The 19,261-nt window shown below is 39.9% G+C and overlaps 1 protein-coding gene across 5 annotated transcripts in view; it reads right to left on the reverse strand.

The window, feature by feature from the left end:
• dpp6b (dipeptidyl-peptidase 6b) overlaps positions 1–19,261 on the reverse strand; it is a 141,564-nt gene that overhangs the window by 27,735 nt on the left and 94,568 nt on the right. For all 5 annotated transcript variants that reach the window (XM_026936536.3, XM_026936534.3, XM_026936537.3 and 2 more), the window contains 5 exons: positions 16,860–16,958; positions 6,902–6,996; positions 6,020–6,094; positions 5,488–5,540; positions 2,536–2,617 (listed from right to left, as the gene is read on the reverse strand). In XM_026936536.3, the coding sequence (XP_026792337.3) occupies positions 2,536–2,617; positions 5,488–5,540; positions 6,020–6,094; positions 6,902–6,996; positions 16,860–16,958 (404 nt within the window). The remainder of the gene's footprint in view (positions 1–2,535; positions 2,618–5,487; positions 5,541–6,019; positions 6,095–6,901; positions 6,997–16,859; positions 16,959–19,261) is intronic.

Raw genomic sequence — 19,261 nt, forward strand, 5'->3', positions numbered from 1 at the left:
TTTCAATCGATTCTATATTTGTGTACATTGTAATCTTGTACTTAGATTTTCACTTCATCCTTTTCTGCCTGTGAGTTCTATTTTTTTTTAATCATTTTATTTTTTGCTACGTGATTGTACAGCACATTGAGCTACTACATGACAAGGCAAATGTATTTATACAGCACATTTCCGTTCATAAAATAAAAAGCTATATGATATAAAAGATAAAAAGAGAGGAAATGAATACTAATAATATTAATACTACTACTACTAATAATAAAATCCTAATAAAAATACAATTTAAATATAAACATTGAACTAAAATACATCTTCTACTTTATCCTGTGTGTTCTATTTCATTATTTTTTAATCCTTTAATTTTACTACATGATTATACAGCATTTTAAGCTACCATGTGGCATGATTTCATTAAGAATAAATAAATAAATAAATAAATAAATAAATAAATAAATAGGAAAATAGGTTGACGTGCAGTAAAATAGAGCAGCAATAAATATAATTAAAATTTTAAATACATAAATAAATATAATACTTAATGAAAAGTGAAAATAAATGTATATGTGTAAGAAAGGTATATTTAATTAAGTATGAAAGGTGCTATAAATATAAAGTTTTATTATTCGATAACCGATACTGATATAATGATATTGTTATCTTTAAAAACTATGCTTTAAAATTTTTTTTTTTTTTTTTTTTATCTAAAGCACTTCGCAGTTGAACTCTTTCACACAAACATCATTTACAGCATAAATATAATAGCGTATAAATATAATAAAGTCAGTCCACATTAAACATTTCCAGTTCCAAAAACACACTTCTTTTCCAACTCCAGTTCCAGTCTTTGCCATTTGTTACAGGAGCAGATATCCGATATGTTTATCCACAATTTTTACTGGGTATCAGACTGGTACCATCTCTACTTTTTAATTATCATTAAATATATGTAGCTGATGCTAGCTATTTATGCGTCTAATGTTAGCTTACTAATACTCACTCGGATAGATTTTATTTCACGTTAACGAACTCAAAACATTCTCCGTTTACCGCAACAGAAAGCGAGAATGCCGCATCAGCGCATCTTTCAAGAAGGAAATTTGAGTCGAGATATGAAATGTTACTACTGTGAGGGGCGGGGCTTTCAGTTAACATCAGACAATTCAAAACTGTCAATCATTCCAGATTCATGTCACTGGGAGACAACGACTTTTGAGTGATAACTTGTAGCAAAACCCATAATGAATGATTTTGTAAAAGAGCAGCGATAGCGTGTAGCACATTTACACTTTTACATTAAAGTCCAAAGAGGCCGCGAGGGTCATAACAAACATCCATTAATAACATTCCAGTGTCCAGCTACACGGTGAAGCTTTTTGATCACGTTTACAGATGACGTGAACTTTCTTTAAATTGTTACTCCATCTTTCACACAAGTCTTCCTTTGTTAGATTTGTTTTTGCATAATTAATGCAGCACTGTGCACCAGATTGTTCCTTCGCTAATTAGATGAGATGTCGTTCCTGTGGAAATGAATACTAATGAGTTAAGACTTTTATTAATGAGGTGATTAGAGGGTGGAAAGATGACAATCGCGGGAACAAAAAACAACAAGAAGAAGAAAAGGGAGCTTGCAAAAGAGCAGGCTGTTGACGTCAGCGTGTGTGCGTGTGTGTGTGTGTGTGTGTGTGTGCCTGTCAGCTTGTGAGTGACAATGCCATTTGTCAGCAGTGAGTCTGTCTTCTCTGTCATCTGCTGCGCTGATTTCCTGCCAGATTTCTGCCTCAATCTCCACTCCATCTTGCTTCCTGCACCCTCTGTATCTCTGTTCCTGATTTCCAGCGTCGTCACGGCGACCTTCGGCTCTGCGGGGGCGGGGTCGAATAAACCTGCGAATTGCTGCTCTCTCAGTGCCCTTTAATCACAGCAGCACTACAGCTTTAAAGATTCTTCCTGTTCTGGATGATCAGCTCGCTAAGCTCCGCCCAAGCGGTAGTACTGATTCTAGAGCAGGAACTGAAATCAGGTCTTGTGTTTGATTCACACACACTCACACACGCTGAAGGTCAGGCAAAAACAAGACTTGTGCGTCATCCCCAGGGCTAGTGCCATCTGTCTCTCACACACACACGCACACACACACACACAGACAGCTGATCTCACTTAGCGCCAGTTCCCTCTGCCCTCTTTTAACCCCGACGCTGTCTCGTCTCGACCGCTCTTCCTACAACTCTGCCTATTTTTATTTATAATTATTTTATAAACATATAATTAAACTGACTGGTTATTAAAAACATGTCCAAGAGGTCAAAAGCAGAATGTCATGAAGGTCTCGGAATCATCAGGAGAATGATGATAAAGTGATACTATGAAGTGCTTGGTGTGATTGGGAAGAGGAGTGTGTGATTAGTAATCAGGGTCATGTGACCAATCAGGTGACATGCTCTGTAGTTCACTAGCTGGTGGTTCGTGTTACTGATTTATCCAGGTGTAATGCAGGTGTGTGTGTGTGTGTGTGTGTGTGTGTGTGTGTCTCACCAGCTGTTGGCCTTTCGGACCCCATCCAGCAAACTGCAGCGTAGTGTTCTGCACTTCAGGAGGCGACAAAAGCACCGACTCCCTGTGAGGAAAAAAACCCCACACACCTTTAATTAATTCATCAATTACATTCATTAATTAGAACACTGTGTGTTTATCGGCTGAACACTGTGTGTTTATCGGCTGAAGAAGAGCAATTAATTAATTAATAATTAAGTAATTAACTACACTCCTGCTTCATCCTGTAAACAAAACACACTGTACTGTACTGGGCTGATTAACTAGCTAACAAGTTACCTAATTAAATATGTATTTGATTAATCAGACTAATTAATTATTCCATGCTTAACCGAAAATAACTCATTCATAATAATTCATTATAATTCATTACCTGATAGTTAATTAATTATTTAAAAAATCTTTTAATTAATTAATGATTCAGTCCGGTACAGTGTGTGAATTTCTTGGCTGATGCAGTGAAGTTAATTCATGTAGATTATAGTTAGTTAATTTATTAATTAAGTGATCAAATGTAAAAGTAAAGTAAGTATTTAATTAGTCAATTAATAACCCAAGTAACTAATTTATTAAATACCTGTTCAGTACAGCTAGAACAGAATAATTTATTAATAATTAATTAATTAACTATATCCCTGCTTCACTTAATTGTTAATTAATCAATCAATCAATTAATTAATGAATTCTACTCTTCTTGAAATTTAATTAGTTAAATTAATCAATCAATTAATACAAGTAAGTATTTGAGTCAATAATTAGTTTATTAATTAATAAGTGTAGTGCAGTGTGTTTTTCCTTGCTGAAAGCAGAAGAGTGTAATTAATTAGTTTTTGTTATTATAATTAATTTATATGCTTATTTTTAACGGTGTATAAATTCATTCCTTCCTTTAAGAAACAGTCCGTGAAGCTTTAAAAATCCACCTTTTCTGTGCTGAATAATGTATATGTATAGATACTGAGCAGCTCACACATGATGGTGCATACTGTGTTTTATTGTGGTTTATTTTCTGATGATTTGTGCAGGACGGTTGACTGCAGTGTGTTTCAGACTCCGAGTGCTGGAGCTGGAGGAGTGTGTTATTCCACTGACTAACACACTGCAGTGAAGGAACCGTAAAACACTGAGCGTAATTATGGATTTGAATCTCAGCAAGAACTGATACACAGCACAGTGTGAGAAATCAGGAGCATTACAGCCAGCAGGGGGCAGCGACAAGCACACGATCAGCTGAACACACACAAGCTGCAGGAACGCCGTAGTGTTCTAACACAGACCTCACGCCGTAGGGTTCTCACACAGACCGCACGCCGTAGGGTTCTCACACAGACCTCACGCTGTAGGGTTCTCACACAGACCTCACGCTGTAGTGTTCTAACACAGACCTCACGCCGTAGGGTTCTCACACAGACCTCACGCCGTAGGGTTCTCACACAGACCACACGCCGTAGGGTTCTCACACAGACCTCACGCTGTAGGGTTCTCACACAGACCGCACGCTGTAGTGTTCTAACACAGACCTCACGCTGTAGGGTTCTCACACAGACCTCACGCCGTAGGGTTCTCACACAGACCTCACGCCGTAGGGTTCTCACACAGACCTCACGCCGTAGGGTTCTCACACAGACCACACGCTGTAGGGTTCTCACACAGACCTCACGCCGTAGGGTTCTAACACAGACCTCACGCCGTAGGGTTCTCACACAGACCTCACGCAGTAGGGTTCTAACACAGACCTCACGCCGTAGGGTTCTAACACAGACCTCACGCCGTAGGGTTCTCACACAGACCGCACGCCGTAGGGTTCTAACACAGACCTCACGCCGTAGGGTTCTAACACAGACCTCACGCCGTAGGGTTCTCACACAGACCGCACGCCGTAGGGTTCTCACACAGACCTCACGCCGTAGGGTTCTCACACAGACCGCACGCCGTAGGGTTCTCACACAGACCTCACGCCGTAGGGTTCTCACACAGACCTCACGCCGTAGGGTTCTCACACAGACCGCACGCCGTAGGGTTCTCACACAGACCTCACGCCGTAGGGTTCTCACACAGACCGCACGCCGTAGGGTTCTCACACAGACCTCACGCCGTAGGGTTCTAACACAGACCTCACGCCGTAGGGTTCTCACACAGACCTCACGCAGTAGGGTTCTCACACAGACCGCACGCCGTAGGGTTCTCACACAGACCTCACGCTGTAGGGTTCTCACACAGACCTCACGCCGTAGGGTTCTACCACAGACCGCACGCCGTAGGGTTCTAACACAGACCTCACGCCGTAGGGTTCTCACACAGACCTCACGCCGTAGGGTTCTCACACAGACCGCACGCCGTAGGGTTCTAACACAGACCTCACGCCGTAGGGTTCTCACACAGACCGCACGCTGTAGGGTTCTCACACAGACCGCACGCCGTAGGGTTCTACCACAGACCGCACGCTGTAGGGTTCTCACACAGACCTCACGCCGTAGGGTTCTCACACAGACCGCACGCCGTAGGGTTCTACCACAGACCGCACGCCGTAGGGTTCTCACACAGACCGCACGCCGTAGGGTTCTCACACAGACCGCACGCTGTAGGGTTCTCACACAGACCGCACGCTGTAGGGTTCTCACACAGACCTCACGCTGTAGGGTTCTCACACAGACCGCACGCTGTAGGGTTCTCACACAGACCGCACGCTGTAGGGTTCTCACACAGACCTCACGCTGTAGGGTTCTCACACAGACCGCACGCTGTAGGGTTCTCACACAGACCGCACGCTGTAGGGTTCTCACACAGACCGCACGCTGTAGGGTTCTCACACAGACCGCACGCAGTAGGGTTCTCACACAGACCGCACGCTGTAGGGTTCTCACACAGACCGTTTCAGTTTTCCGCTGTAATTAAAACACTTTTCATGTTTCAGCCCAGAACAGAGAAACTTACGGAGTTTTCAGGCTGCATATGATGTAGGAGGCCGTGTAGGAGTACCGGTACAGCTGTAGAGGAGAGAACACACATCTGTTAACACACTAACACAAAAACCAAAACACACACACACACACACACACACACACACACCCCAACTGCCTATCCATCCATCCATTAATCTCAAACAGAGCTCTGTTGTGCAAACCTGGGACTATGTAGTTTCTGCTACAGCTCATGTAGTGAGCATATGTAGTGAATAGGAATCTGATTGGGATTCAGTCTCAGTGAATTATTCTTACTGACGCTGGAATTAAACTTAAAATTAAAGTCTGACGTAAAAGAATCCCAGCACTATTGTGTGTTGTGTTGCTGTAGTCCACTGTTAGACGAGTGTGTGTGTGTGTGTGTGTGTGTGTGTTTAGCTGTAGAGCTGTTTTTCCTACACCTGTCCTGCAATACTTGTTGGTCAGTTGATGGAAACAGCTCTGTGTGTGTGTGTGTGTGTGTGTGTGTGCACGTGTGTGTGTGCGTGTGTGTTAGTACTCACCGGGACAATGTCGTAGGCCAGCAGAATGTGAGTCAGGTCAGGAGACACTTGGTACTTGCTGGCTTTATACGTTTCCTGAACAAGACAGAGAAAAAGTTATTTAATTGAAACATTCTATATGCGTAATCCATCCAGTTAGTCATCTATGTATTTATCCGTGTCCTTCTATCTGTCTGTCTGTCCATCTGACCAGGTGTCTATCCATCCATCCACTCATTCATCTATCCATCCATCCAATCTGACAACCATCAATCTTAGCTGTTTGTCTATTATTCATCTATATAAGTATATCCATCTGTCTATCCATCCAGTCCATCCATCTGCCCAACTATCTATCTATCCATCCATCCATCCATCTGACCAACCGTCTATTTATCCATCCATCCAACTAACTGTTTATCCATCCATCTATCTGATCAATTGTCTGTCCCTCATCCAACCAACTGTCTATCTTTCCAGCCATCCATCTGACCAACTGTCTATCCATCTATCCCTTCATCCATCCCTCTGACCAACTGTTTATTAATCCATCCATCAATCAATGCATCCATCCAACCATCTATCCATCCATCTGACCAACTATCTAGCCATCCAACCAGCCAGTTGTCCACCCACTCTTCCATCTGACCAACTGTTTATCCATCCATCCATCCATCCATCCATCCATATGACCAACTGTCTATCCACCCATCCATCTGACCAGCTGTCTATGCATCTGTCTATGTACTTATTCATGTATTGTCTGTATTCATGTATATACTGTTTGTCTGTCTGCCTATAATCCATCTCTATCAGTCTGTCTTTCCTGTATGATCTTTAGTGAGTCTGTGCATCTATGGCATATTTTCTGCACGGATGAATAAAATTTACTGATAAACTTACAAACATCTTGTTCTTCACCAGAACCTCAGTCATGTTGCTCTCCACATCAAGCTTGACCACATCTCCTTCCTGATTACGGTACAGCAGCTCCGTGTCTGAGGTGGAACAGGGAAATTAAAATCAGAATCTGGTTTCTGCGAGACAAAATGGCCGCCTTTCGCAGACTGTGTGCCGCCTCACAGTGCCGGGAGAGTAAAGCTGCTATAATAACTGCATCATCATCATCATCATCATTATCCAATGTGGCATTGTAATGAGAATAACGGACACGGTAAAGTGCTGCCTCAGCATTAAAGTGTGGTTCTGGAGGAGGAAAAATCCAGCTGGTGTGATTAAAAGCCATTACCTCAATACACAGTGATACAATAACGTCTTTGTAGAGAAAACCAAAAATAATAATTCTATTAAGCTCTGATCATCTTGCACATTATCTCACACAAGCACAAGCCCCGCCCACTCACCTCTATCTGACCCTTTAAATGTCTTCTTCTAACAGCACATCCCGAAGTGTTTTATTCCTCTCATACCACAGCAATATGCCAACAATACTACATCACTTTTTATCTGTTTAGAGTTACATTTAATGCCCTCTCTTTTCTCTCTCAAAAATAAACTTATCAAACCATCACCACAAAGCGTAAACTACACGCTTTTTACACGAAAAACAAGTCCTACACGATGTACAAGTCCCTCCGAATTAGTTGTTGCCATAGAAACGATAATGTAATTGATGTAAGTATAAATATATGACATATACACAGATCTAGACACCAGTAGTAATATTTAATGGTTTGTGAGTTGTATCCTACACAAAGGGTTAAACAGAGATGGGTTAACAACACTAATCAGTAGGAAAAGGAGTGCAGAAACATGACAGGTGCTGAGTGATTGTGGGCGTGGTCACAGCTCAAGTGAACGGGAGGTGCTGAGTATGAAAAGAGTATTATTAAAACCAAAAAAATTAGGAATGTTTATAAATTTGTTGTCTTCATGAAACAAACCCTGGAAATCCAAGTTCCTTTCCTGAAAAAAACTGCAACAGAAATTCCCCACCATGGGCTAAATATTAACATTAAATCAGGAAGTGTGAATATTCGGGCTGGAAAGGCGGTTAACAGTCAGAGTCTGGAATTGTCTCAGGAACAAATTTATATATACTTTATGTTTTGCGTTGTTTTATGCCTCTGGTTTGTTTGCGTTTTTTTCACTCCAATATTTTATCCAGTTTGATTCATGTCCCAGTTTTATGCCTCTGTTTTTTTTTTGGGTTTTTTTTGTTTTTTTTTTTTGTTATTTGCTCCTGCGCGCAAGCACGCACACACACACACACACACACGCATACACACACACTCACACACACACACAGTGAGCACCTCAGGCCTGGATGCACATGGTTTCTATGCTGGTAAATAATACAGACGAGTGATTGGGGCTAAAAAAGCACAGTGTAACAAAGAGATGCAGCAGCACAACAGGGTGTGTATAGCAGAGCTGTTTCCACACAGCTGGAACACACACACACACACACACACACACACACACACACTTCTGTTTACTGTTTAAATCACCAACACACTTACAGATACTATATATACATACACATACACACACAGCAGCATCACTGACAACATAAACACAAATAAAATTAACACAACAATAATAAGGGCAAATTTTCTACTAAATGTGGCAGTGAAAAACCTCACAAAGACACATTTTTAAACTTGTTTTACTTTACAGTTAATACTGTAGACATTTTCACAATACTACTAAAATGAAATAAAGATTACAAACTACTTTTCAGATTCCTTTTTTGTGCTTTAATTAACGCGGCTTGTGATCACAGTGTAGCCGCGGGGGAGTGTGTCTCAGTGCTCGCTGAACTGAAGTGCTCTCTCTCTCTCACACACACACACACACACACACACACACACACACACACACGCGACACATGACACTTTCTCTATAAAGTAAAAAGTTATATATAAGCTTAGATATTTTTAGAGAAAATAAGGACGCTGACCACACTCAAAAAATCTTTGTGAAGATCACCACAGCTCGCAGCTTAACGCTGGCAACGACTTGCTGACTTTTTGTCGAGGACACAAACACGATGAGTTACATTAGGAAAAAAAAAAAAAAAAAGAAAAGTCGTATTTACACGGGAACTGATAAACAAAAAAATTCCAGACGTGTTTATGTCTGTATCACTGTGCTTAAGTAGCTCACTTTTATTACACTCCATTAGCTACCACTTTTTAGCCTTATAAATTACATTTCTGAGCCAAAACACGAGACAAAGCCGCACTTTCGAGCTTTTACACAGATATCTAGTGAGCTAGCGAACGGATTTGTCGCAGGTACTAAAGACACAATAGGATGTGGGATTGGTGTGAACAGAGCCATAAGTTTCAGCAACTGACTGACTTGCTTGGAATCTCTCGCAGATCTCACCGAGTTCCTTTTTTGGATTCAGCCCTACCCTGGCCACGCCCCTGCTCACAGTTAGCCAGTTCTCTGCTCGTATGTGTTGCTATTCTGGGCTGTATGTAATCCCGTTTCCTTTCCCCCGTTTCCTCATTTGAAATTTTGCATCGTATTTTTTCTGAATCTCAGACATGGATTTTTCTAGAATAACCCCGTCTAACCTGTAATGAATATGGTTCGCTATGATTTTTGTAGAAACATCACTAAGAGAGAAACTCCAGTGTCCAGTGTGTTACAAATTCAATTCTGCAGAAAGTCATGAGAGTCTCATCACGGCTGCCGAGTGCGAGATGCTAATGTGAGCTGCTGTTCCAGAGCGCCGCCTGAATGCTAATGCAGCATTAGAAAGAAAAATGCTAATTTAGAGAGCCTCGGGATGCCGAGTGTCCTTGTGGAGGATTTCGGCGGCCTAAACGGAGGCGTGAACCTCTGCTCTAGTGGTTAATTATCTTGATCCATCTGCTTGGAGATGAGCAGGAGCTCGTGCTTTTCTCCTGTTGAGCCGCCGACATCTGCCGTGTTTCCTACGTCATAATCTGTCCCGTTCCTGATTGTTTAATGGCTCATTTGGTGCGGTGATGGCCGCTGTGGAAACGGAGAACATGTTCTAGCTGTGTTTACTACACTGCATGTGGCACACAGCTGGAGAAACACAAAACAAACAAATCTACATTTACATTTAAACACAGCTGACTGGTGTTTTATCCAGAGCCACTTTCAAATGAGCCACAGTGTCATCCATCACAGAGACAGATACCTCCTCCATCTAACCATCCGTCCATCCATCCATCCATCCACTGATCTCTCCATCCACCCATCCATCTACCCATCCACTGATCTCTCCATTCATCCATCCATCCATTTAACACATCCACTGATCTCTTTATTCAACCATTCATCTATCTGTCCACTGATCTCTCCATTCATCCATCCATCTAAACATCCACTGATCTCTCCATTCATCCATCCATCTAATATCCACTGATCTCTCCATCTGTCCATCCATCCATTTAACCCATCCACTGATCTCTTTATTCAACCATTCATCTATCTGTCCACTGATCTCTCCATTCATCCTTCCATCTAAACATCCACTGATCTCTCCATTCATCCATCCATCTAATATCCACTGATCTCTCCATTCATCCATCCATCTAATATCCACTGATCTCTCCATCCATCCATCCATCCATCCATCCATTTAACCCATCCACTGATCTCTTTATTCAACCATTCATCTATCTGTTCACTGATCTCTCCATTCATCCATCCATCTACCCATCCACTGATCTCTCCATCCATCCATCCATCCATCCATTTAACCCATCCACTGATTTCTCCATCCATCTATCCACGTATGCATCTTACTCTTTATGCGGTGATCAATAAGTACTGAATACAGTGACCTGTACATCCAATGTTGAATTGTGGAAATAGTTAGCTAATCCATCCATCCATCTTATCCTTCCATGCATGTCTGTCTCTCTCTTTATGCAGTGATCAATAAATACTGAATGTAGTAACCTGTACATCCTTTCATCCATCCATCCATCCATCTATTAATTCCTCCATCCATCCATCAATCCATCCATCCAACAATCTGTAAGCCTTTAGCCAGTCATTCAATAATCCTCTTTCTGTCTTTCTGGCTTCTTTCTATCTAGTGATCAATATTAAATGTGGAAATAGTTAGCTTCCCAATTATCCATCTTATCCTTCCATGTATGTCTGTCTCTCTCTTTATGTAGTGATCAATAAATATTGATTATGGTAACTGGTACATACACACCCATCCATCCATCCATCCATCCATCCAACCGTATTTATGTCTGTAAGTCTCTCTCTCTCTCTCTCTCTATCTATCAATGTTAAATGGGGAAATAATTTAAATAGCAAAGCTCTCTATCCCTCCATCTTGTATAATGACGGTATAAATACAACCCTGATGTAAGAGAAGGTGGGGGGAGGAGAAAGAGAAGGAAGAGGAGGTGTAGAAGTGACAGCAGGTTTCAGTGCAGAAGGACATCCGGCTGAGTGCTGCTCAAACAGCAGGACAGTTTTATCATTAAAAACCTCAGGGGTCAAAACAAACAGCTGTCCATCTTTACTCTTCATTTAGCTCCTTCTGGGTGGATTCTGGAGTTTTCTCTCGTTCATTATCCGGCGCCCAACTGACTCGTCAGACCAAACCCCGGGCTTACAACCAACACAGCGGTGTGTATGGAAATTTCACCTGACAAACGTCCACGGAGGAGGAGCTCTATAATGAGTTTCACCGTCACCATCGCTGATTGTACGTATTCAGCGTACGCCATTTTGTGTATGGCATAGTTCAAAACATCACCTGCTTTCCATTCTTTCCAAGAATTCTGGTGCCCTGAAATGTCGGTTAAAATTAGGCGCGTGTCACGATATATGTTTTTGCGAACAATTTCACAGTGATACACTACTGTTGCATTTTTTTTAAACTTGTTTGATGATACGTTATTTAATGTCTGCAAAGGAATGTTATTTATTTTTATATAAACAGTACTTTGCACAAGTCTTAGGCACCCTGTTATCAAGTCAGTACAAAAACATATTAGTTTTCCAAACATTAGTTTTCCAGTACAAAATTAAATTTTTGTATATCAAATCAATTCGTTTCTAGAGCACATATAATCCAGCCGAAGCTGACCACAGTGCTGTACAGCTGAGAGGATTTGAGATTAAAAAGGCACATCAACATTACAGCACAAAACAGGGTAACAAAACAAAAACACACTAAAAGATAATAAAATATACAAAGTATAAATCCCCCCATGTGGACACATGACCTAAAAACCCAAGGGTTAGATAAAGTTATATGCCAAGGAGAAAAGATGGGGCTTAAGGCAAGATTTAAATTTGTCAGTAGCAGATCTTACTCTAAAAGGCAGCGTACTCCACAGTCTAGGGGCAGCTACTGAGAACGCACGGTCAACCTTGTGTTTTAATCGTGAGCGTGGGATGGTTAGCAGTAATTTATCAGTAGATGGAAGTGCTCTGCCTGAAATATAAGGACTAATCCTATCGCTCATGTTACTGTGGAGCCAGACCATGTGGTGCCTTAAAAGCAAACAGTAAAATTTTAAACTCAATTCTACACTTGACTGGAAACCAGTGTAGAGATGCCATGACTGGTGAAATACTGTCTCTTATTCTTGTACATATCAGCTGATAAAAGCTACTCTTTACAACAGAGTTGCAGGCGATGTTTTGAACTATGCCATACACAAAATGGCGTACGCTGAATACATACAATCAGTGATGGTGACGGTGAAACTCATTATAGAGCTCCTCCTCCGTGGACGTTTGTCAGGTGAAATTTCCATACACACCGCTGTGTTGGTTGTAAGCCCGGGGTTTGGTCTGACGAGTCAGTTGGGCGCCGGATAATGAACGAGAGAAAACTCCAGAATCCACCCAGAAGGAGCTAAATGAAGAGTAAAGATGGACAGCTGCTTGTTTTGACCCCTGAGGTTTCATGTTTGCTGAATTTAAGGGTTGAATCAAAAAATGACCCCAAGCTTTTCTGCACAGTTAGATAGTTTAGAGAAAACAGGCCTCAAGTTGTCACCAATAATTTGAGTACTCTCAGAAGGACTACATCGGACTTCTTCTCGTTTAGCTGGAGGAAGTTTTTTGCTGGCCATGGCGACCTCTTTAATGCAATCAAACAGAGTATTTGAAGAATCGATATCCTCAGGTTTCAGAGGTAGGTACAACCGGGTATCATCTGCATAACAATGTGAGAATATGAAATTCTGTATTTCTGGAAGACTTTACCCAGTGGGAGCAAATATATTAAAAAAAAAAAAAAACAGGGCCCAAAATGGAGCCTTGGGGTAAACCATAGGCAGTGGGAGCTGAAGATGATGTATATTTACCCATCTGAATAGCAAATGTATGTTCTTTTACGTAGGACAAAAACCAGCCTAATGCTTTACCCTGAATCCCTGCTGCAAGATTAAGATGATCTAAAAGGATGCTGTAATTAATTGAATCAAACGCAGAGGTGAGGTCAAGCATGTTTAAAAGGACACAATAGCTAGAATCAAGTAAAAGCAATAAGTCACTGGTCAGTTTTAGAAGAGCGACTCTATGAAGCACCCTAAACCCTGCCTGAAACCTGTCCAGATTGTGCTTTGTGAAGACAGCTGAGAATAGACTACTTTCTCTAAGACACTTCACAGAAACGGAAATTTCGAGATTGGTCTGTAATTATTAAAAGAGGTCTGGTCCAGGTTGGGCTTTTTGATAAGATGCTGAATCACAGAATGTTTAAAACAACAGTTCCACTAGTGAGACTACAATTAATGATGGTCACTTGAACACTAGGATCAACAGCATCCCAAACTCTTTTAAGATGATGTGAAGGAAAAACATCCAAAGAAGAAGGGGTAGGCTTCATATGAGTTATGATATCAGTTAACAGAGAAAGTGGGACAGGAACGGAGTCAGAGAAGCAGAGTATATGATGGATTCAGGAGACTCGGAGACTGGCAGAGGAACGGCGGCTCTAATGGCCTTAACTTATCAACAAAAAAACTTGAGAAATCTCTCACAAGTTTAAAGAGTCTCTGAGATATGGAGTCTCTGGAGGGTCTAAAACGGCATTAATAGTACTAAAAAGGGCCTTGGAGCTATGGGAAAATCTAGAGATCAACTCTGAAAAATATTTTTCAGCTCTTGCAGCTTTAACAGAGTGCTGATACTTCATTAGACAATCCTTTAATACTTCACATGAGACTTGGAGTTCATCTTTCTTCCATTTACGCTCTGCTTTCCTGCACTCCTCCCTAACCAAGGCTGAGTTTTAACTTTTGGCTTTCTGGTTCTCAGTGGAGCTCCAGAGTCAAGGATATCTGTACAAGTGGAATTAAATATATTAAACTAACTCCTCTGGATTCTTGCAGGAAAGGGAGGGGTCAGTACTGCAGAGAGAAGATGTAGCTAAATATGCATCTGAGAACAGTTTAGCGGTAGAAGAGTTTATACGGCGGGAGTAATAGCTGATGGAATGTGATTTAGTGTTTGTGGAGTCAAACACAACTGGTCTATGATCTGATAGACAGATATCCTGAACTTCCACATACTGGAAAAGCTAAAGACAGCACCAAGTCTAGTGTATGCTCGTGTTTGTGCGTAGGGCTTGAAACAGACTGGGTGAGGTTAGATAAGCCAATCAAATGTTGGAATTCTGCAACCAATGGCTTGGATGGACAGCAAAGATGAATAGTGAAATCACCAAGAATCAGCAGTAAATGAGTACTGGGTACAATCAGGGACAGAAAACCTGAGAATTCTCGTATAAAGTCCCCATTTGATTTGGGCGGACGATAAATAAGTGCACAAAGCAAATGACTGGGCAGTTCCACTTTAAATAACTGGACCTCAAAACTCAGATACTTTTCCACCAGTAATAACTTAGCCTTTAAAATGACTGCTCGAAAATGACTGCTGAAAATGAGTGCTGAAAATGAGTGCTGAAAATGGTCGCCAATCATCCACCCCTTCCAGCTGCCCTCGGTGAGCCAAAACGTTTAAAACCTGAAGGAAAAAGTTCAGAAAGTGGCGTTGAATCCCCGGGTGTAAGCCGAGATTCAGTCACAAATAAAAAGTGCAGGCCACGTGATATAATGAAATCGGTTAAAATAAAAGTCTTATTTGAAATCAATCATGCGTTAATAAGAGCACACTCCTGCCATCTCTCACCAGTGTCAGTAAAGAAAGCAGCACCTTACCTAAGAGACACTTTTCAGACAAAAACACATAATGGAGGCTGCTGGGTTTCGCCGCAAAAATAAGAAGCGAGTGTGACAGTCAAAGTCTCCAGAAGAACTGTGTCTGCTTCTGCAAGATGCTCAGTAACACTTACAGCTCATTTCCTTATAAAACTGCACACATTGTACCTTACACTACTAAATTTTTTTTAAAGCAAAGGGTCGTCACACCAAATATTGACATTGTTTCATTTATTACTGTTTACTGCTCTTTATATTTTTTGTATTTTTTAATGTTTTGTATTTTTTAATGTAGAAACATTTAATTTCATTATTTTTAAAGGCATCTTTGCTCTACAGCCTTTCTTTGGATGTGCTTAAGACTTTTGCACGGTACTGTATATTTTAAAAATAAATCATTTTAAATTTTAAACACCTGTAAAAAATATTAAAATGTATTATTTTTGCAAATTTACAAATTTAAATGTTAAAAATTAAATACAAACTTTTAACAGCACATCAGCTGATTCCTGTCTAGTTTGTAATTATTACAAAAGATAAATAAATAAATAAATAAATATGCATGCTATCGCAAAAAAAAAAAAACACTGTGAAATAATTTAGCACGATATCGATATTATACCATCATATTACTCAGCCCTACTCAAAAATGTAAATGTTTACTGTTATAAGAAAATAATCAACTAGTGTTTCATTTCTCTTTCACACAACGATTAAAAATTTTTATTTATTAAATAATGTTGTACCTTTTGTCATGAAACGTCTTTAAAAGAAATTCCTGTTGTAACTTGTGGTGTTGCACAAACGTCTAAGGCACCGTAATATTTTAATAAGAATTTTCTCATAGATGTTTATTATATGACTTTTGTATTATTGGGTCATTAAAAAAACAAAAACAAATCACTTTTCCAAATGTTAGCCAACACGCCTAAAAAGTGCACATTTTTCACACCAGATATTGACGTTGTTTAGTTTGTTACTGTCTAGTGTTCTTTATAGCACTATATTATTATGTAGAAATGTTTCATTTGATTATTATTGAAAGCATCTTTGCTTTACAGCATTTCTTCACACTTGCACTTGGCACTTGTTATAGCAGATATTAAAAAAAAAAAATCAGAAAGAAGATTACCACTTGCTGCTATTTGTTTATACATTTCTTTGAAGATTGAATCTGGTTTCAACTTCTTGGGTTTGGGGAATGTTTGTTAATGTAGTTTATTTCAGTTCGATGATGCTGTGCATATATAATCCACCAGAGGGCAAAAAATGCATGTTTCCATATCAAAATATGTTTATGTATATATATATATATATATATATATATATATATATATATATATATATATATATATATATATATATATATATATATATTGGGTGATTTGTGCTTGACATGGCACTTGGGATAATTTCATGTATTAGTTGGTTTTAATGTTCCTACTAATACACAAATAAGCAGATGACATTAGTGCAAAGCAAAATTTATAACATATACATCACAAAACTGTACGAGTTTCATCAAAATAAAAAAAAAAAACCACTCTGGATAATATTTCTGAAATCACAAATCCATGAAACTATCAAGACGAGTCGAGTGATGCAATCGCTCTCTTCACCTGTACTTGAGGATCAAATAAGGCATCATCCCCCACTTCACATACACACATACACAGAGAGAGAGAGAGAGAGAGAGAGAGAAAACGTACCGCTGAGCCAATTGGCCTGTGGGTCGTGAACCTGCAGCTCTGAGCTGAACAGATCCTCCACTGTGACTTTCTTCTTGGAGGCCAAGCTGTCATCCTCACCTGCACGCAACAACACACACACACACACACACACACACACACACAGACACACAAACAAACAACATCAGTCTGTGTGCGTGTGTGTGTGTGAGAAAGTGAAAGCACAGGTGAAAGCTTTCAGCTCCATAAAACAAACATGAAGTGTGGTACAGAGTAAAAAAAAAATCCTCTGTGAAAAAAAAAGCTCTGCATTATTGATTTAAGGCACATAATGGATGTAATGCTTTATTAATTATTAATAACACACAGGCGTGGTTCAGTAATTACTCACATAATGAAAATGCCAACGCACCACTTAGCCATCTGCTAAATGTAAGCAATACGAAGACCACAACAATACACCTGAACTATACACACAGCAGCGAGGAAATACGAGTTATAGCATGTTCTACCATGTTCTACCATGACCAGTTCTACCATGTCCGACGAGTTCTACGAGTTCTACCATGTCTGACGCAACACAGGCAAAAAACAAAACAAAAAAATTATTAATGGTTTTATATTTGCCCCAAAGTGCTTTAAAAACAAACACTGAATGGTTGGTGATGAGGGTGCTGAGAGCTTCACGGTGTAACTCCTGGCTGGCTCACCAATTGTTCAGATTTGATGTACAGATAAATTATTCCACAAAGAAGCAAGCCCCAGCATGACACTGTGGATCAGTCAGCTCATTTATCTGTACATCAGATCTGAACAACTGGTGAGCCAGCCAGGAGTCAAAAATCTAATTGGTAAGCCAGTCAGGAGTCAAAAATCTAATTGGTAAGCCAGCCAGGAGTCAAAAATCTAATTGGTAAGCCAGTCAGGAGTCAAAAATCTAATTGGTAAGCCAGCCAGGAGTCAAAAATCTAATTGGTAAGCCAGCCAGGAGTCAAAAATCTAATTGGTAAGCCAGCCAGGAGTCAAAAATCAAATTGGTAAGCCAACCAGGAGTCAGAAATCAAATTGGTAAGCCAGTCAGGAGTCAGAAATCAAATTGGTAAGCCAGTCAGGAGTCAAAAATCAAATTGGTAAGCCAGTCAGGAGTCAAAAATCAAATTGGTAAGCCAACTAGGAGTCAAAAATCTAATTGGTAAGCCAGTCAGGAGTCAAAAATCAAATTGGTAAGCCAGTCAGGAGTCAAAAATCTAATTGGTAAGCCAGTCAGGAGTCAAAAATCTAATTGGTAAGCCAATCAGGAGTCAGAAATCAAATTGGTAAGCCAGTCAGGAGTCAAAAATCAAATTGGTAAGCCAGTCAGGAGTCAAAAATCAAATTGGTAAGCCAACCAGGAGTCAAAAATCAAATTGGTAAGCCAGCCAGGAGTCAAAAATCAAATTGGTAAGCCAGTCAGGAGTCAAAAATCAAATTGGTAAGCCAGTCAGGAGTAAAAAATCAAATTGGTAAGCCAGTCAGGAATCAAAAATCAAATTGGTAAGCCAGCCAGGAGTCAAAAATCTAATTGGTAAGCCAGCCAGGAGTCAAAAATCAAATTGGTAAGCCAACCAGGAGTCAAAAATCAAATTGGTAAGCCAGTCAGGAGTCAAAAATCAAATTGGTAAGCCAGTCAGGAGTCAAAAATCTAATTGGTAAGCCAGCCAGGAGTCAAAAATCAAATTGGTAAGCCAGCCAGGAGTCAAAATTCTAATTGGTAAGCCAACGTAGAGTCAATCTGGTGATTTCAACCAAAAGTCAAAATGAATGGATGAGCCAGCCAGGAGTCAGATATTTAATTTGTGAGTCAAAAATCAAATTAGATTTTTGGCTCTTGTTTGGATCACCAATTAGCGAGCCAGCCAGGAGTCAAAAATTGAATTAGTGAGCCAACCAATAATAATGACCAAATTGATTATTATTATTATTATTATTATTATTATTATGTTTTTGGAGAAAGCGCACTGGTTTGATGAACAACGTTATCTACCTTTCAAAATAAATACAGAAATACAAATAAAATAAAACAGCCAAACAATGGAAATGCAACAAATAAAAGCAGGAAAAAACTAAATAAAATATGAAAATACATCTTTCAAACTAGGTAAAAATGTGTAAAAATTTAAAGTGAATTATTTTATAATCTTAAATAATATAAAAGTAATGTGAATTTAATGTGCTAAGCAAATAAAGTCAGTGATAGACAGAAAATAAAAAACTGTTAATTAGAAGAGTCTTCTGCGAAAATCTTTCTGTACGCTTTGGTGTTTTTGCAGCTGATCTGCAGGTGTTAGCTTTCAGGCTAATTGTTTATCACCGCACATGAGAAGCACCTTGGTGAGCAGAAGGGCCTGAATAATTACAAGCTCCAGATTTTATTAGTGAGATTC

Source organism: Pangasianodon hypophthalmus, chromosome 4 (assembly GCF_027358585.1).
Source record: "Pangasianodon hypophthalmus isolate fPanHyp1 chromosome 4, fPanHyp1.pri, whole genome shotgun sequence".
Classification (NCBI taxonomy): Eukaryota; Metazoa; Chordata; class Actinopteri; order Siluriformes; family Pangasiidae; genus Pangasianodon; species Pangasianodon hypophthalmus.